This window comes from Pocillopora verrucosa, chromosome 2 (assembly GCF_036669915.1).
Source record: "Pocillopora verrucosa isolate sample1 chromosome 2, ASM3666991v2, whole genome shotgun sequence".
Classification (NCBI taxonomy): domain Eukaryota; kingdom Metazoa; phylum Cnidaria; class Anthozoa; order Scleractinia; family Pocilloporidae; genus Pocillopora; species Pocillopora verrucosa.
The window spans coordinates 1,654,096-1,674,000 of record NC_089313.1 but is presented as its reverse complement, the minus strand read 5'-3'; the positions used below and the strand labels follow the sequence as shown (position 1 = coordinate 1,674,000).

Genomic DNA, 19,905 nt, shown 5'->3' with positions numbered 1-19,905 from the left:
CAATATCAAGCAGACAAGTGATAAGAATATATAAAAATATCAATTAGTGGGTTATCACTTGATTCAATAACAAATTCTCCCGACCAAAATTACAAGCAATGTATGGCAAACAGTAGGGAGAATTACTAAAGAGATCATGGGAGTGAAAAAGTTCAGCAAGTCTTGGAAGTTTTTCTAAAACCGCTGATTAACCTTGATCCAGGTTCAGAATTTATCCTGGGCCTCAATACTGTTTAGTGGGAACGGTTCAACCTGCTTTCGGTTTAAGGAGCTTAACACCAAACAAGGGGGAGAGACCACAAAAGGCTGACAAAAGAAAATAAAAAAAGTTGATCCAATCGTGCATCGAACAATCCAGAGTTAAATCATTTCAGTAGTAAATCATAGTGGATTAGACAAGGTTGAGTTATTTTATTGTTCACCCTCAAAGCCTTTCTGTTCGAGATTAAGCTCAAAGCGTGTCTTAGAAGCACTTAAGGTGAGGCACGATAATCACGACTTAACCTGGGCAGGCAGCAACTTTTAGCTGACCAGTGGAAACAGGTAAGTGATGAAAACCAGTGAGTTCCACTATCTAGCAAATTTGGCCAAAGCTTTTGAAACAAATGAGAAGCCTTCAGGGTATTTGAGGTTGAACTGTTTCATCGGAACTTATATTTTGTCAACTATTTTCTGTTTTGTAAACATGGAAAAGACAAAGATTCGATGGCAGATTTAAATGCTTGAAGACCAGTCCACTTCCCTACCAGAGTCATTAAACAATTTAATGTCATACATACCTACGTGATGACATTTTTGGTTTTGGCGACCGCACAATCTTCGAGACTTTTATGAGATAATTTATGGTTTTCAAGTTGTATACACCAACAAAAGTAATTTAAAAAATGCATTTCACATCTCCAGAATCTTAAGTTCTTCAAAAAATGGTTAATGAATTTTAGAAACCGCTAAACACTTGGAAACAGCTCAGAGAAAAATTTATATTTCTTGTTACTCAACTTTCCTATTGTTTCTGGTTTGTTCTAAAGTTCACGATCCTTTCCTAAACAAAGACATGCATAAAAGCAATAAAAGTTAGTTGTTGATTTTTTAGCTCTTAAAAATTTTTTTCAAAATTTGATTTGAATTACAGAAAACAAAAATGGTAAAGATAATCACTTATCTTATGTTTTTAGTTGGTAAAATTAAATATATTGTGCAGCGGACACATCGTACCATTTTTTTAAAATTACATATAAATATTCATAAATTGAGCAACCCACTTTTGTTATAATTATAACAAAGTTGTAAAGAAGACCTCGTCGTATATACAACATGTCTGCAAGAGTACCTCGGTACGCCGCAAGGAGGTCGGCGGTGTGGTTTGGAATTCCTTTCGGTGAGCTTTTCAATCATTTATCCAACCTTTTTGAGATAAGTATTTAAGTAAAGTTCATTACTGCGTAAGATTTATGCACGATTTTTTTTTCACTTCATTATCAAGGTTTATAATTACTGCTATGGCAGTCGCAAGAACTGCAAGACTTGTTCTTCTTTGTCCTGCATTTTAAATGTAACCTCGTATGAATCGTTTTACTTTAACTAAAACAGTACTTTCAATTCTGCGACTGAACTAAATTTAAGATCGATTAAGGTATGATTTTAAGCGAACATTCCTGAATTGATTCCTCGACATGACCTGAAGTTAGGATATAATTAGAATTTGGCATATGAGGTTTACCTATTTCTACCTGAGTTGCGTAGCAAAATTTATTTCCAAAAACTATGTTAATCTTCATTCAAAAAAAAAATAAACAAACTATGAGATTACTTCTTAAAAGCCGTTGCTCCTTAGATGCTTGCGTGAACACAATGCTGTCACGGATGATTTCACGTGTAAATCAATCAAAGAACCGTTAAACAATAAAATTTGCATGAAAATGTATTCTATACATGAAGATTATGGGCGTCAAGGCACAATGATGCGTGTAGATCTGGGAACTCAAAATGAAAGTGCCTAAAAATTTCACCGCAGTGGAATTCTTAATACCATAACCACGAAATTTTAACAGCATCTGATCGCGTGTATATGGGTAGTTCGTGGACGCCTCGTAAATCCACGTAAATTCAGCATTCTATCGGTATTTACACGTGGTCCGCCACGTCAAGCTCATTCGCAGATTTTCACACGCTTCATTGGTCGCTTCTGTTGTCAATTAAGTATCGAAATTATTCAATGTGCTTTCACAAAACCGCGCCTTTTCAGTTCAGAGTACGACGAAAATCGAAATATAAAGTTCGCGTGTATCACGGTACGATCACGAGATCACGGGATTAACCAAAAAACCCCTGGATTATAGGGAGCACTTCTTTCCATACATCGGTTATTTCCACGCTTTTCGTCAGATTGTAAATAAGGAATATTCTCGTGATTTACGATGAAAGGTAGGTTTTAAGATCCTCATCTGTTATGCACCTTGGACAGTGAATTGTTTTGCCACCAGAAGAGTTGCAAAGTTTAAAATCTTAAGTGTTTCAGATTCTGGAGCGAGGATCTTTGCGGATCAAGGAATTTTCGACACTTTATTTTGATTCTCACGCTGGTGTACAATTGTGTTTATAAGAGTCGAAATCGTTTTATCCCGCTGGTTTTGTGGAGGCTTAGATATACTTTAGTTCTTTGCCATTGCTTTCTCGGTAGGAGCAAGTCAGGAGAATTTTTCAGAGAACATTTTTATTACGTTGGAAGTCTTTTGGAAGATTTAAATCCACAAGATCGTATTCGCTCGCCATATGGCACGATGCCTCCGGCGGAAATCAAGTTATCTGTAAGCGAAATACACATTTTATGCCGCTATTTCGAAAGTTACTGCAAAAGCACAAGTTTTAATGTTGCATAGAGCCCAAATTTTCCATAACCAATTGAGTGAGAGAACAGATAAATGACGCACACGTTTGATTAGAAAGAGATATTTCGAATACTACGTTTATTTTTAGTCTCCATTGTTTGCGGTGTTTTTTCAAACTTTCAAGATCGATTTATGCTTCACTGACGACAGCTCAAAATCAAACATTTTACAAGTTAAAACAACGTCCAACTTAATACGAGACAGTAAAAGTTTTAAACCCAAAAGTTAAAGGAGAATGAAACTTTTTCCATGTCGGAGAGTGTAAAATTGTATTAGCTTTACATCTAAGATGATTCCGCCTTATTTTAATCTCCCCTGATCCAATATCTGATGGGTGAAGTGCCGTCTCAGTTAAGCACTGACCCTTTGGCGCAGGCGATATCAATTGACGTAATGTTCGCCATAGCTTCACCACCTCACAGCAAAACCTTAAATTAAGACACAATTGATATTAACGACTATTGAAATAAACGTGATAGAATTTCAGAAGCGGATATATGGATTGTTGGCACCCACTAAAAATATTTGTTTGTTTATCCACTCACGTTTATCAAACTAATCTTGAGTAAATAGAATGAGAGAAATGGTAAGTTTTGAGCTCGCTAAAGAAATAGAAAAAGATTTATTCGTCTCGTCCCTACGAGGAATCAAACCTCAAACCTTCGGATTCCGCGCTCCGATGCTCAACCGCGAAGTCTCTGTGGCTCAGTGGTAGAGCATTGGAGCGCGGAATCCGAAAGTCTGAGTTCGATTTCTCATGAGGACTCGGAATTTTTTCTTTGTCCTACGCTCGTGACAAGACGAAAAAAAATCTTTCTCTAATCTTAAGCAGTTTACAATACTCCACTGAGGTCCTAAAATTTGGAATTCTCTTCCAATATCAATCAATGGTTCGACTAGCTTTTCTACATAAAAAAAAAAAACAGATGATTGAATTTCAAATGAAATGAGTCTGAATTGGTCAAGCTGCACATCCACAACCTAATTGCAAACATATTAATAACCAAGCTAGCCTCCCCCAGAAGCCTGAAGATTTCTTGTGGGTCTCCTCCCCTCTACCATACTATTGAATTTTTATAAATGTTACTTCTGAAGTGACTAATAAATGATGATGATGTTAGTAATAATAATGGTGAAGACGTTTGTAATTTTTTTCTCACAGCTTGTTTAAGGTGGTGTTGCCCGTGCTGTTTACGTGGCGAACCCGAAGAAAAACCGCGGGTTAAAGTCGCGTACGGCGCTGATAAAGACTTGAACGCAGACGAAAACATTAACTTACTAAAACCCGAAGAGTTGCCGGAAGACACCGTGAAAGAAAACGGAAGCACAGTGGTGAAATCTGATAGCGACGAAGAAGTTAAGGACGACGAAGGGGATAAAAAAGACGAAGGAGATAAAAAAGACGAAGGAGATAAAAAAGACGAAGGGGATAAAAAAGACGAAGTAGATATTGAAAACGAAGACGACGATACTATGTGGTACACGGACGAAAACGGACGGCGCGTACGACGTGTGCTGACAACGGTGACAACGACTTCGACGAAAACAACATCTGAGAACGGTGATGATGGTAAACACCTTACGAGGGATATATTACAAATGGAAGGTAACCATGGAGGAGTTGACAAAGATGAGGATGTGGAAGTCAGGGAATTCGTCGATGAGAATGGCCGGAAAGTTCGACGAATAATTAAGAAGACGATTGTAACAACAACAACCACGAAGAGAACGACATCCAACAACGACGGACCCACCACTAAAGAGATAAGCAGCGGAGAAGTGCTCCTGCAGTTTGGCAGCAAGCCTCCAGCGGATGAAGTGAGTAAGATCAACTTCGACATCAAAGGGCAGCCGTTTGGAAACCACGACCTCAAGTTTACGACCAGAGGCCATACGACAATCAGTACTGAGTCAACAGGAGGAGACAATGTCGGAAACAGCACATCTTACCATCGGTCGGTCTTCACCAAGACGATTGGAGGCGGAGGAGGCACGACAGTAGTCGAGCACTCTACGAAGAGTTCCGGTCATGGCAACGACCACCCGATAACAGCTGTGACGAAGGAGTCCCGTATTCACGTCCCAGAGTGGATGGAGAAAAAGTCTTCGCCTGAAACAACACGCCGAAGCCATGGAACTTCAGACATAAGTGTTCACCTAAATTACCCAAGAGATTTCACAACCAAGAAGGAACCAGAACCTGTTGCTAACGAGAGCAAGATCCATCCTCAAGTCACGAAACGGGACAAGCCTGTCATCGATATTCTTAGTCTTGAAGACGTGGTCAAGGAAAAAGAGAAAGAGAAAAAAGAAGAGAAACCGCCATCACCTCAACCACCTCCCACACCAGAAGACGAGGAAGAGGAAGAAGAAAGTGAAGACGAACAAGATGAGGAATATGATGAATTCGAGGAGGAGATAGTTGTACTGGAAGTACGAAGAAAGCCTCGCTACCACAGGGGACTGGAAATTGCCAAAGATGAACCCGAGAAGGTTGGGATCCCCGTGGAGGATCTACTAACAGTGCCAGTAATAGAAAACGTACAAGAAAGTGCCCCTATGGATTTCATTGAAGAGGAAAAAGTCGTAGCTGTGGAACGCGAGCCAGTTAATGAAGGTGCTTTTGACTTTTTCAGTTTTGAGTGATAATTTTCAGGGAACGAATGTATCATTAGAAAATCCTATAGCGTCATCACAGTAAACATAAGCGAACTAGGACCATAACAATTCACATACGTAAATGGCAAAAATTTAAGTTAAGCTCTTTAAGAATATTTGGGAAGTGACATTTAAAACGCTGCTTGATGCCTATCATGCTTTCCTGACCATTATTAGAGACACTAAGGGACTAGACGGGTAAAGATTTCATATTTTAGCCGCGAATGCTTCATCGATTCACCTCTGACATATTAGCAATTTCAAGTGTAGCCTAACTCTGTTGCGAAAATTTTTTATTCTGTCAAAGTATGATAATAATTGGTTTCCAAGAGGGGGATTAATTTTTAAAATAAATACCCACCCACATCCTGTCGTTGATACAAAAGTGAATCCCCTACCCCTCCCCTGTCAAAAAGAAAGAAAATTACAACAACAGAGTGACTTTCCACGTGACAGAAATATAACATTGACCAATGACAACTGTCAAAACTACCGAGGTAATCACAGAAAGTACGCATGCGTGGGAAATGTGTGTGACAAAGTTTCCGATCGGTTTTAGTATTGAAAGCATGTAATTGGCGAAAATAGTACGAACTCAATGTCAGCCAATCACAGCTAAAGTACTAGAGGATGCTTTGCTGTAATCAATCGAATCATTTTAGAAAGTAGGCCACTTATTTCTTAAAAGTTATCGGGGACATCTTGCAGTTAAATTGGTACCTAAATTGAAAATATTGCAATAAAAATCTCTTCAAACTCTTGATCACCCTCGTAATAACATTTTTTATAACTAAAGCGGACAAGTGAAGCCAGAACAAGTCATCCGACCGTTTAAAAACCTTTCATTACCACTGTTCCAAGATGTAATTTTCTTAGTTTTCTGTCCAAACAAGCCGAAGATGGTTGTAAAACTTAGTCGAGAAACGTCTTTATAGGTCCTCACACTTCTCTCTCATGTCCATAGCATGTACCTTGTTGTTTTTTCCTCACTTTTCTGATATAAATCTTAATTCTTGGTTTCGATGTACAGCGTACATCTGTCTCTCGGTGAAGGAAACATCACGACACGAAGACAAAGGTCAGATGAGCCTTCGGTGACTAAAAATTCGGTTCAGCGGAAATACAATGGACAGTCGCCTTGAAGTACGCCCCAGGTCTCTTCAAAAAGCCCCACTACATCTGCAGAGAATGGAGAAAGTACGGTGTTGACATAATTCCTTGTGGAGACAGAAGCGTACCGATAATACCACAAATATCCACTACACTTAAGATTCTTCGAATAAGTACTTGCTGGTACCTTCATGTAAGGGTGGGTGTTTTGTACTCTTAAGATTTTCCTCCAAGTGTTTCACAGACGAGGCTCCAATAATAACAGCATCTGAAACGGGAAAACCAGTAGCACTGAAATGAAATAGAACAAGGTATCTAATTAGGGCGGAAAGGGGAGGGGGGGGAGGGCTCGTAAGAAACCTGAGGTTTTAAATGGGGAGGGGGGGAGCTTACGAACTGGAGGAAGACTTCGGTGTCAGGAGCCTAAGGGGGACCTATCCCTTTCTTTCCTAGTTTTTTACTGGTTTATGCAGGAGAATTAAGACGATTCCCAGCAAAAGTAGGAGATCTGCACAAAACATCATCTATGCCTCTGTCCCCCTACAGATCATATTTAAGTAACATACAAAACGCGTGTATGATTTAACTTATTTCAGGTTTAGCGTTCATCGGGACACAGACGTTTTTAGTGTCCTACTTACAACACACGAATCTAAAATTATCTGTCACTACTTGGGCCATATCAAGAAACTATCGAATCTGGCTGGAAGAATGTTATTGGAACCAGAGTTACCATGGTACTAGAAAATCAGAGAAAACACTGATAGTACCTCCACAAGCACCGTCCATCTTTGAGTGATGGTACATCCATCTGAGAGATGCGTCAATCAAAGTCACTTTTCCTTCACCATAAATACGATCCAGTGTTGTTCTGAGTTTGTCAAGTAAATCAAACAACGGCCTCTTCCAAAAACGCTTCACGTAGCTGGAAAAAATGTTGATTTGAATTGGCCAGTGTGTGCGAACAACTTGGAAACTCTGACTAATGAATTGGGCCATTTAGTATTTTGTAATGCTGACGGATGTTGTTGCTTGAACAACAAGCACAAGCACTAATTAAATGCGAGCTAACCACCGTAAGCGTGTGCAGAAACAAATCCTCTATAGCTCAATGGCAGAGTATAAGAGTGTACAATCCGACCAGATTACGAGCAAACCCTCCCTTTCGGCGAAATCTGTCGCGCAAGTCAAAAAAATAAGCGAAAACAAAAACGATATTAGCGCGACGCGCGGAACTCTTGTGAGTAAGTCCACAACCCCTACTTTTCGAGCGCCGAAAGGGAGAGGCTGCTCTAGAATCCGACCAAGATCTGCGCATGTTGGCTTATACGCTTGTGTGGTTGCGAACCAGCTTATAAAATGCAATCTCATAGAATCTTTGTTTTATGTCTACACCAGAATATCTTCAATAATATTATGTGACCTCCAAAATAACTTCACCATGTAGGTGAATAATAAATATAGATGAATAATAAATATACGCGTGATAACATAGAAAAACACCACAGAGGCAATAATAAAAAATGGAGAAACAAGGAAGAATGAAGATGGAGAAGATTTAGACGGATTATAAATCACAGACTTGAAAACTGTCAGGTAAAAGGTTCACGATCATTAGATGCACAAACGGTCGGATGAGGCCCAGTGGAAAAACACCCTGGTTGTGCAGTCACGAAAAGCTATTAGCACTAGTTGACCCTCGGGAAATATTCGGAAAAGATTCGGAAAAAGCTTCGGGAAATATTCGCCGTGAATTTGTAAGCTAACTTACACATCAGCCCACTCGCCCGTGCCTGCATAGCGACCATGTTGAATGTTACCGCTATCTCTGTCCTCGTAGCGATGTTTTCCCGTCAACAGTCCACCTGCCAACTGCAAAAAAAAAAAATTTAATAAATAAATAAAAATAACAATTTCATTCTTTGTGTAAAGCAAGACTCTAACAGCATTCATTCCCTACATTCCCTTTTATTCGCAATATCGAGATTTAGCTTCTTTTTTCTTCACTCTTTGGGGTCGATGGGTTGATGCCTTAGCTGAAGTTCTTGCCATGCAATACTTACAGGGTTATACGCATAGAATGCTATTCCAAATCTTCTCAAGCATGGAAAGAGTTCTTTTTCTATATCCCTGAAAATAATTTGTAGGTCTGCATTAAAACACATATCAACATATCTCTAAGTTAACTGAAAAGAAAATATCACTAACTTTCCCTTCCCCTTCACACTCCTAAAATCTGTACCCATACATAACTTAACAAATGCTAAAGGCTGGTTATTTACATGAAGTCTGACCCAAACTGCGGTTTTACTTAAGTAGTTGGCTTCAGGTTTGCTCTTTAATAAATATCATTCCAGCATTAACTTTCAGCCCCTTTGACACTGTTCACAAAACTAAATGTTCAGATAGTTTAGAATGAAGATGAAGATAGTTTAGAATGCGGTTTTGTTAAACAACGGCTAAAATTTGTTTTAATAATCAGCCCTAGAAGTCTAATGGTTTGAAATTGAAATTTGACCCAGCACCAAGGGCTGTAAACATCATTAGTCAACCAACCAATTGAGATTTCTTTTTTTCTCTTTTTTAACGCTTTAACTCCCATCAGTGACCAAGACAGAATTTCTCCTTACAATATCAATACAATATCAAGCAGACAAGTGATGAGAATAAAGAAAAATATCAATTAGGGGATTGTAAGTTGATCCAAAACCAATTTCTCCAAACTAACATCACAAGAATTGTATGGCAGACAGTAAGGAGAATTTCTAAATGAGATCTTGGGGGTTAAAGGGTTAACAAATAGATTCCATGTTGCCACACGCCTGTTCAGTAATAAATCCCAGCTGACGTCAAAATGCAGTAAGAACAAAAAAGTAACATAGGAGATGCAGTGGGGTGTATCACTGATGCTCTTACCGCATTTTGACATGAGACTGAGATCTAGTACATGACTGTAGAAACCCACAGCAACACAAAATCTATTTGTTTTTCTCGGATAAAAAAGCTAATGTTGTTAAAGGTGATGTCATCTATGTGTCTGTCCTCCAATAGATTATAAGCAAGTACAAATCAAAATGGATGTGTAATTCAGCTTATCGTATAACATGCGACCCATTTACACATGTTGGAATCTTTTGTGTCAGTTATTCTCTCAGAATGGTTTCCTTTGTCTGGGTGCCTCAGTTGCAACTGAACCACTGTAAATTTCAGCCAAATCTCCATAATGTTCTTTTGTATTTAATATCTGCTAAAAATCTTAATTACCCCTCACCTGGTAACTGGATTATACATCCCTTGATACACAGTTGGTACTGGGTAGTTGTTCATCCTGCACAGGTAATAAATTTCTGCCTAAATAATCAGATCAGGTAAAATAAGGCTGATGGCCCCCTAAGAAAATGCTATTTAGATGTACAAAATGGATTTAATGTCTTTCCGGTCGGCTATCGAATGTAAAATGAAGGACTCAGAAAAGTTCTTTAACCTATGAAAACTCTTACCACTTGCCATGAAGAATAATTGGAGAGACCAAAAGATTTAAATTTGCCATCTGTAAAGAGAGGAGAGATGTAGACTATGTAAAATAGCAGTTACCTCACCCAAATCTGAAAGTCAACGACAAACCATTTGCCTGTGAGGTGTCTAAATCGGACCCTAGTGTCTCAAATCTGACACCAGCAACATCCAAAACCAGGCAATAGTGTATAAATTCCAACACTAATGTCCAAAATTGAATACTCATGTCTAACTCAGAAACTAGAGTCTCAACTCAGATGCTAGTGTCTCAAATCAGACACAAGTGTTTAAATTCCAACACTATTGTCTAGAATTGGACACTTATGCCTAAAATTGGACACTAGTGTCTAAAATAGGACATTTATGTCTAAAATCCCAAACTGGTGTCTAAAATTGGACACTTGTTTAACTTCACTGTATCACAGAAAGTTTTCAAGTTATGGAGAAGCAATTTGAATAAAAACAGTTGAGAATTGATGAATTTCATCTACTCCTACTCAAAACAGCAGCACTTATAACTACCAATCCCTCATTTAGTCAGTACAACCACAGTCCCCTGGTATAAATATACAAAACAGTACTTTTTAGTCCCTTAATTACCTTTGTAAAGTTGATTGACAGCATGGAGTGTCTCCTCAATGGGTGTGTTATGATCTGGTGCATGGAGGTAAAAGAGGTCCACAGAGTCTCTTTTCAGTCTTTTAAGAGATTCATTCAGCTGTTCCAACACACTGTCATACTTCAGACCTAACAAGATGATCAAATGTCTTCATTATCTATGGCATGAGCCTTCCATGAGGAGCTGAGTAACATTGTGTAGCATTTGTTAGCATTATTTATCAAAATCAATGATTCGATATCCACTGGATAAGCAAAGATGAGGTATGAAAATTACCTTTTCCCCAAGGATTTGCCTTTGTGGCAATAAACACCTAAATTAAAACAAAACTATCTGTAAGAAATCAGGTTCATTCTGTATTGCATCAGACACTAGAAGTTGAACTTTTTATCATAAACTCTATCATGTTCAATATTTATACCTTGGAATCCTTCAAACAGTCCATATCTCCTATAATCTCCTCACTCCTACCACCACTATACCTAAAAATCAAGACAAAAACTACATAACTGTTTATATTCATTTGGGAAGGGTTTCATTTGTTTGTGCACAAATGTGGGACAAAGTATAATCAGTAGGACCCCCCTAACTTGAATGCAGTAAGCTTGAACCCCTCCCCCTTCCCCTCCCCCCCATAACCCAAACAATACCTGATTTTTCTTGGATTTCACTCCATTATTCCAGACTATCAACTAACTTGAACTCCATTTAATCAAAACTCCATTTACTAGCTAAGACTTACACATAAGCAGTGTCAAAATCATAGACATCATGTTCCATGCAAATATTTATAAACTGCTTCGCCTGAAATTGAAAAAAAAAAAATAGAAGAATATGTAAAAAAATTAAAATGAGCATATCTGTTTTGTTAGGATATTATCTGATGAGAATTCACACTTGAACTTTTCATAAGGAAGGGGCTTTTATAACAGAGCAGGCGTGGATCTGAGGATTTTTAAATGAAGAGCAGGGTTCAAATTTTTACTTACTCAAAAAACAAAAACAAAAATTTTTTCCACCACAAATTAATTATCTCGTATAACGTATATGTCAATAAAAGAAGGTCCGTCAGATGTCAGGGGCTCATGCGAAACGGATGGCCTATTGCAGCATCTTCCATAATAATATTATGAATTATCTATCTATGACCACACCTGATCTGCAGCACACTGCCTTCCAAACTCCATGCACCCAATTGATGTTTTGACCGGAACTGCAGCCATCTGAAAAATAAAAGACAAATGACACTGAATATCGAACACTGAGTGGCAATGTTTTTTGATGGAAGGGACACGAAGATACTTACAGAACACCGTTTCTCCTTCTACCTTCATAGCCACTGCCTTGCATATTTACATATGCGTCGGTCGGTGTACTTTGAATGACGAGATTTCTCACTGGTCAAGATTGTTCTTCAGCGAGATGGAAATAAATGGTAAGGATTTAGGGGTGTGTCTATATTAAGCTCCTTTTAAATCGTCAAGAAGTTATTGAGCCTTTTTTGTAAGGTCAATGAAATGCGCAAAATTTGACGCGCACGAAAAACATGGCGGATCACTATCCATACATCTTGAACCGACTGTCGCGCAATTTCTTTGATCAAAGTCTGATGAAAGAGTCATACAACATAACTGGGCAAAAGAGATCCAACACGTACCTTTGTGAGATGACGTGAAAGCAGTCTACATACTGTTAGGGAACTGAGCCGACAACCAACTCGACACAACATTGCGTGACAACAAATTTTCGGACAGCGTGATAAAAATACGTCATGACACGAAAGACAAGTTACCAGGCCTTTCCATTTTAAGTCGAAACAGATAGTGGACTCTAAAGGGCTCCGCGTAATTTGAAGAGTAGAACTACTGTTTACCTCAGATTTCCTCTCAGAAGATCCCAGTGATAAAAATTTTTGAGTTATTTAACATTTTTAAAGCCATTTATGAACATGGCTTCTACTCCTGTGAAGACGTCGATTGGATGCATGGAATTTGGACGGCAATGTACTTTCGATCAGGTATAAAAAAGCTAAGCTCCCAATTCTTTACTTGTCTTTTTATTTTGAATTAAGACGTTTAAACGTTCTCAGTTTCTACTTAATTAGTAGTCATTTAAATCATTTGATTTCAGTCCAAAGAGTTTGTAGAAATCTGTATGAAAAATGATGTGTACGATTTCGACACAGCTTACATGTAAGTATACTTCTTTTATTAATTTTGTGTATCAGTAGTTAATCCTTTATCTCCAAAGATCAGAATGTAAATTCTCCCTTCTAGCTACTACATGTTCTCTTGTAAATTAGTGACAAGAAATTGGTGATAAGTTTGATTATTCTCATTATCTTAGTGTTTGTTGGATGTTGTATGGATATCTTAGAGAGAACTGAGTTACATGTTAATTACTTTTGGGAGCTAGAGGGTTAAGGACATTTACATCAGAAATTTAATTATTTTTTATGTAATTTGTGTTTTGGATCAGTTTGGCCTTATGTGAAAAAATTTGTGGAAATTTTCTACATTACAATTATAGTTTTGTTACCCTTTTTCGCACAGGATGATCGACATGTCACTTCTTACTGCAGTATAATAATACATTTAAGGAGATGAGTAATGGGGAAAAATGACATGATTAAATTAGGGTGTGGTGTTTTCATCTAACACCAGTTACAATTTAATGGCATGTGACTGAAATATAGCTCTAATGAAGTCAGGTTGCATTTTTTCTTTGTATCATTGTAGAAAATTTCATTTAATCTCTTTCATCTCAAAGTTTCTTCTGATTAAGATGTTATAGCAATGGAAATTGATGTATCTACTACAGGTATGCTGGAGGGAAGAGTGAAGAATTTATGGGAGAAATGGACATTCTTAAAGATCCCAAGGTCTGTGGTCTTACTATTTGATTAGTCATTGATATATTTGGGTGGGACACTAGGAAAGATGATGATAATTGAAGAATGTTTCTGATGGAGTAGCATCATTTGAGGAGCATGGCTCACAGGGCACCTTAAGAATTAAGCAACTTAAGAGTACTGCTTCTCTATCTGAGATGCAAGTTCATAACAACAAAACACATCAGACCATCCAGCATGAGGGAAGGCATAAGTAAACCTATCTCCTCCCCATTGGGGTAGTAAAACTTCCTTTAATGTTTTCTCTTGAACTATGATTCACTTTTGGGTGGCATGACGTACCTTTTGAGTCCTGGTTATTGATCATTAGCATAACTCCTTGACTGTAGCTATAGGCACAAACCTGGACTTGCTGATCTGTGGTTTGATACCAATGTTCTAATTATTCCTTTTCTCAACTCTGTCAAGCCATTTTTCTTTCAGCTCAAAGGTAAGCAGCAGTGTAATCCTCAGCTGAGTCCTTTACCTTTTGATTCACCAGGTATTTCTTGCTACAAAGGCTAATCCATGGAGTGATAAAGGTCTGTTTCAGTATTGATAGACATGTATGCATGTACAATATCTCTGGTTCTTGCATTTCCATGAGACAAAAATGTGGAACAAGATTTGTAAAGAATACTGGTCATAGTCTGTTAATAAAAAATGAGGGGACAAACTTGGGATTTGGACCTGTGTCCACCTGATGGAAGATTTGTGCACTCAAAATGTGGTCTGCTTATCACAGGATTTAGTCTATATTTCTGATGTTAAATCTCAAGGATACTTTTCTATTTCATCAGGCTTGAAGTATGACAGAGTCATTGAGCAGATGAATGAATCTCTTAAAAGACTGAAAAGAGACTCTGTGGACCTCTTTTACCTCCATGCACCAGATCATAACACACCCATTGAGGAGACACTTGAAGCTGTCAATCAACTTTACAAAGGTAATTAAGGCTAATTATTGCCTTAAATCAATCAGATTTCTCTTCACTCATGTGTTTAATAGCATGTGTTGCTGTATTCTGAAATGTCTAATGACTATTTTTTGACTTAAAATGACTTATTGATTTCAGAGGGAAAATTCAAAACTTTTGGTCTTTCCAATTATGCTTCATGGGAAGTGGTAAGTGACATTTGTTATCGGTCAATTGTATTTTCAGTTGAATGTCTTAATGTGCTATTTATTTCAAGGTAACACAATGTTTTAAACTGAGATGATGACAGTGTTATATACTTTCTGAAGTATAAAAGAGTTCAGGAGTTTGAGTGATACGGATTTTTTGACCCTTTACACCCAAACGTCAGTTTGCATATTCTCCGCACTGTTCTCTATACATTTCCTAAGAGGCTGAAAAGGAGAATTTGTTTAATAATCAAGAGCTTCTTTAGTTGGTGATCATTTCCTTTATTCTCATGAGCATAATGTGTGATTCAAGGGTGATATTGTGTGGAGAAATTAGATGCTGGTCACTGTTGGGGGTCAAAGGGTTTATATGTTGACTTACTTTCCAAACAACAAAATGTTTTGTTATATACCTAGACTTTCACTTAACAAAACGAGCACTGTGATTGGTTGATTCCTGGTCACATGCCCTTGGTCAAATTCAAATATATCCCAACCAGGATACAATTGTGCAGTTGTTATGATGTGTGCTGAATATAACAGCATGTTTTTGCCGTATGATTGTTTCAGGGAAAGTCTAAATATATAACAAAGCACTTAATGTGTGGTCCTTTGGGAAACTAGTTAGTTTTGTTTTCCTCAAGTCCTAATGTTTCCCTCAACTTTGTTGCAAGAAACATCAGGACTCTCAGGAAAACAAAACTAACTGTTTCCCTGTGTATAATGTGTCATGGAAAATTGCTGCAAGAGGTATTCTAGTATCCGTTTTAATGACAACCATTACAGACATTATCAGATGTGTTTTAACCAGTATGGTGTCTTTAAAGGCAGAGATTTATTACCTGTGCAAGATGAACAACTATCCATTACCTAAAGTGTATCAAGGAATGTACAATCCTGTTACAAGGTGAGAGAATATGAAGAAGTTTAGATGACACTTTTGCATGTCAGACGTGTTACCCTCAATTCTCTGTGTACCATTTTTCAACTTTTTTTCTTTTCAGGGATGTTGAAAGAGAACTCTTTCCTTGCCTGAGAAGACTTGGAATGTCGTTCTATGCGTACAACCCAGTATGTAGTTTTTGCTCATTCTCGCACATCGTAGTTCTTCCAAAATTTCACTCGTCGTTTCCTTGTGTTTTAGCTCGCAGGTGGACTATTGACAGGGAAACATCGATACGAAGACAGAGAAAACGGAACTATTCAGCATGGCCGTTATGGAGGCACGGGCCCGTGGGCTGACGTGTGAGTTGCTATGAGGAATGCGATACACACCCGAGATTTTCTGAAAGTTTTTGGGGATTTCATCCTGAAGACGTCTGGAAGGGTCATTGAGGAAACGATTATATCTGATGATTCCTGAAAATTTCGGGGAATTTCGCAACAACCTCGTCTCAACTCGTCTCCCTTTCTTAAATCGAAGGTTGCGGTAGAAGTGAAATAAGAAAATGAGCGTTGTGATAATCGGAAATTTTTAGAAGGGGTAAGAGATTGGTCCTTAAAAGGCTCGTTTTGCATTTCGGGCTCGCCTTACGGTTACCTCCACTCGCGTGAAAGACGTGAAAAATGACGCCCTTTCTGAAGGCAAGCTTAAGAACAGTTTTTAGACTTGACGAGTGTGCGTAGATGCCTCTTGGCGTACGTTCTTCATTTGGATCATCTCTCTGGTTGTGAGTAATGTCTTAGCTGATCACGTCTGTTCTGTTTTTCGAGGGATATTTCGCTTTCAAAGTGCCACTCCTAACCTTGGGGTATAGATAGGTACAGTTAAATATGTCAGTGGAGGAAACCTGGTAAAAATTCCACGTGGACGCTCTCGGCGGATTATTAAAGAATCAAACAACTTCTTTCACCGCTTGGAAAGGAAACTAGAATTAAGTGTAGGCGTGGTAAGCAGCTTTGCATCGAAGCCAAATCAAATTTGTCGCTTTAACTGTACATTTTCTTTTCAGGTACGTGAAGCGTTTTTGGAAGAAGCCGTTCTTTGATTTACTTGACAAACTCAGAACGACACTGGATCGTATTTATGGTGAAGGAAAAGTGACTTTGATTGACGCATCTCTCAGATGGATGTACCATCACTCAAAGATGGACGGTGCTTGTGGAGGTACAGTTTTTGCTCTCTCTATCGAAGCACTCTTTTTTCCACATTCCTTGCGCATTGGAATGTCTTGATGTAAACTTTAGAAACAGTGCTAGAGGAATCTCGAAGTAAAACACTTCTTGATGATTTTAGGCGGCTTGTTTAGGTAATATTTTGCTTAACTTGTGGAAAATTTTCATTGACGGAGGCTTTGGGTATCTTTCAGATGCCTACGCCCGATCATTGTCGATCGTAATTGCATGAATGCCTCCGAGCGTGTAAACCTGTCTCGTAATTGTCCTGGAAAATAATTTTCAAAAGATAGGAAGCTGTTTGTTCCTCCGATGGTTTAGAAATGCTGTTATTTTACGTCTCCGCAAGGGTAAAGTTCTTTTTTTTTATTTTCAGATGCTGTTATTATTGGTGCTTCGTCTGTGAAACATTTGGAAGAAAATCTTAAGAGTGCTAAACATGGTCCCATACATGAAGGTGTGTTGAAGCTTAAGAATGATACTTACCGAATTATTTTTCATTGTTATGTCTAAGTGAAATTTTCAATTGAGTGTCGAAAGTAATCCTTAACTTTGCTCTGAGATCGGAACAAAAAAATCGCGCCAATGTTTCAACCAATCAAATGGAAAATTAAAGCCCATCACGACTTGGTCGCCCGCGTTTTCCCGCGCTTTGGGCAGTTTGGTTGTTTTTACTTTGAGTTCTCATTGGCTCTTTAATTATTTTCCTTTCTTCTGATTGGTCGTTTTGATTTCACGACACTCAGTCGAAAAGTCTCAGTCTACTTTATAGTATGACGACCACGAATCGAGAAGCCCTGACTTCGATCCACTCAACGTACTGAAGAAGATGTAGATGACTAACGGTGTGCGTGAACTGTATGGTTCTTAGATTTACATATGACTACTTTATTGTTCAAGATGCTTTAGCTCTGGAAATATCCTGTTAAAGTTACTTGAAACTATCTTGGAATTTTCTCCAATAAAAGCTTCTCTTGATTTTCCTTCATGTAGATGTGGTCGCATTATTCGAAGAGGCTTGGGGCCAAATTAAGGGCGACTGTCCTTACTATTTCCGCTGAAGTGACCAACTGAGGGCTCATCCGGGAAGAGTTTCTTCAAAGGAACGTTATGGCGAGAGGTTCTGATCTTGACAAGGACTGAGTAGAAATAAAATTTATTAGATAAAAGCTACTTAACTTTGTTGCATAGGAGAGATACATCTCTGTCCTCAACTGCTTTCTTTTTAGCCCAAATATGTCACGAACATGTTCGGTTAAAGATTAAAACTCCACGTTAGAAGTTTTCCCTGTGTTTGATTGGATAGTAATGCCTCAAGTTGGTTATGCATTATTGTAAAAGGTTTTCCTATTTTGCACGAATTTAAAGGTTTGTTCGACTTCACGTGTCTAACTGAAAACAAGCTCTCCCCTGGGTTGCGGTCTTCCTACTCGCTTAAAACTGGCAAGAAGAGCCTGCTCGGAGGTTTCTTGTGGCAAGGTGCTTATGCAATTGTTTGCAATTTAGAAGTGAAGAATTGCCCAACGAATACGTACACCAAAAACACTTCGAAACTCTAATTTGTTATACTGAGGTTCAACCATGTAAGCTTCGCGAGGATTCTCTACCAAGCTGGCATCTATTTTTACTGAGCTTGAGTCAATTGTGAAAAGAACATTTATGCAGTAGAACAAAATCTTAACTAACAAAGAAAGAGGAGGCTGAATCAGACATTTCTCCCCATATTTCTGTAGTAAAAGTTTAAGAACAGTAAGGTCGAATACATGTCGCACATCCATCACACGTGTTACAAAACTCTACCGTTATAAAGAATTCGGGATAAGTAAGAGGCTAATTAAAAAAAAAAAAGTTAAATTTGGCTCGTAGTTAATTATAAAATTGAAAATGCAACAAGTATAGTTCATACACTTCGGGAGTGAAAGTATTCTTGTACAGGTAAAGCTACTTTTTTCTATCACTTTCTCGATATGCATTATGTCTTAGTCTAACTATTCTTTCTAAATATCAGATGAAATTTGAATTTCTAATCTTCTCTTCCGTTAATTCTTTCATTATTCCACTTTTAAGCTCATAATTAGAATATGAGCTTAAATTTTTAATCGTCAAGAACAGAATTTAGAGCGAATAATCTAATTGTTTTAGGATAAATCTTCTAGTCGTTCAAACTTTATCACGCGAATAATAACACAAACGGGTCACGTCTCAGCCTTCCGACTTAAGTCGCTATCGACCACATATTACATAGCATGCTAAATGATACACGCCTTTTGATTAAGTCCAGTTTATGATTTATTGGAGGATAGATGCATCGCTGACCATCAACAAAGTTTTGGTTCTTTATTATGTAAAAAACAAGAGAAATGGATGGGTGTTATTGTTTTCTCTTGATAAAACAAATAGATTCCATGTTTCCGTGTGTCTGTTTATTAGTCGGTCACAGAAAACGTCGAAATTTTGTAAGAACATTTATGATACACTCGGCTGCACCTTGTATGTAATTTTTTTTTTCCTAACCACATTTTGACGTCACCTTTGATCTATTAATGAACAGACGCAAGGCAATCTGATCGCAGCATTTGCGATCGATAGCTAGTCTGATTAAAACCCCGTCCATCCAACGTGTTTTCGAAACGCTTCTGTTTAGGAAGTTTTTCCTTAAAAAAAAAAGTAAATTCGTAAGCCAGTATGAGCTGAAACTAATCAACAACTATGTCTAGCTGTGTTTACTGCATTTCTCAATTGAGATAGGGAAAAGGCTGTTAAATTAAAAGCTTTTATCTCTCTCGTAATATATGAATCCACATTATGAACAACATCTTTTTGGATTGTTTGTTGAAAGAAGCGATAAGGATCTGGAGTGTTTTGAATCCAATTCACGTGTCTTCGACCGAAAAATTTAATATTGTAACAGACAAACGCCTCAAAACGTGACTAGTGTATGTAATGATCAGTTTTCACGTATCAAGATATAACAATAAAATTG

General features: G+C 38.0%; 3 protein-coding genes across 6 annotated transcripts; 2 read left to right on the top strand and 1 right to left on the bottom strand.

Moving 5' to 3' along the window:
- The first annotated feature begins 408 nt into the window (after positions 1-408).
- Positions 409-6,309, top strand: LOC131797333 (histone acetyltransferase KAT6B). Of its 3 annotated transcripts, none has more exons than XR_009341206.2 (2): positions 409-543; positions 4,051-4,188. XR_009341206.2 is itself a non-coding variant. In XM_059114944.2 (2 exons), exons 1-2 carry the CDS (start codon positions 1,315-1,317, stop codon positions 5,532-5,534), a joined length of 1,548 nt encoding a protein of 515 aa, XP_058970927.2. In that variant the 5' UTR covers positions 1,258-1,314; the 3' UTR covers positions 5,535-6,309. The 3 variants fall into 3 exon arrangements, 2 of the variants coding, with proteins under 2 accessions (XP_058970927.2, XP_058970928.2); XM_059114944.2 differs by lacking the exon at positions 409-543 and adding an exon at positions 1,258-1,378 and having other exon boundaries at positions 4,051-6,309; XM_059114945.2 differs by lacking the exon at positions 409-543 and adding an exon at positions 2,218-2,424 and having other exon boundaries at positions 4,051-6,309.
- On the bottom strand, positions 5,823-12,535 carry LOC131797334 (aflatoxin B1 aldehyde reductase member 4). 2 transcript variants are annotated; one of them, XR_010716643.1, is made up of 13 exons: positions 12,449-12,535; positions 11,946-12,014; positions 11,534-11,595; positions 11,213-11,273; positions 11,068-11,104; positions 10,773-10,919; positions 10,157-10,206; positions 9,928-10,007; positions 8,720-8,786; positions 8,428-8,528; positions 7,427-7,581; positions 6,844-6,947; positions 5,823-6,725 (listed from the first exon to the last, which is right to left on the bottom strand). XR_010716643.1 is itself a non-coding variant. In XM_059114947.2 (13 exons), the coding sequence occupies exons 1-13, from the start codon at positions 12,518-12,520 to the stop codon at positions 6,658-6,660; spliced, it is 1,050 nt and encodes a 349-aa protein (XP_058970930.2). In that variant the 5' UTR covers positions 12,521-12,535; the 3' UTR covers positions 5,823-6,657. The 2 variants fall into 2 exon arrangements, 1 of the variants encoding a protein (XP_058970930.2); XM_059114947.2 differs by having other exon boundaries at positions 6,844-6,924.
- A 67-nt stretch (positions 12,536-12,602) lies between these two features.
- Positions 12,603-18,206, top strand: LOC131797356 (aflatoxin B1 aldehyde reductase member 2-like). Its single transcript, XM_066162618.1, has 12 exons — positions 12,603-12,808; positions 12,922-12,983; positions 13,612-13,672; positions 14,184-14,223; positions 14,482-14,628; positions 14,758-14,807; positions 15,635-15,714; positions 15,812-15,878; positions 15,952-16,052; positions 16,760-16,914; positions 17,299-17,379; positions 17,916-18,206. Exons 1-12 carry the CDS (start codon positions 12,734-12,736, stop codon positions 17,981-17,983), a joined length of 987 nt encoding a protein of 328 aa, XP_066018715.1. The 5' UTR covers positions 12,603-12,733; the 3' UTR covers positions 17,984-18,206.
- Positions 18,207-19,905: the final 1,699 nt, after the last annotated feature.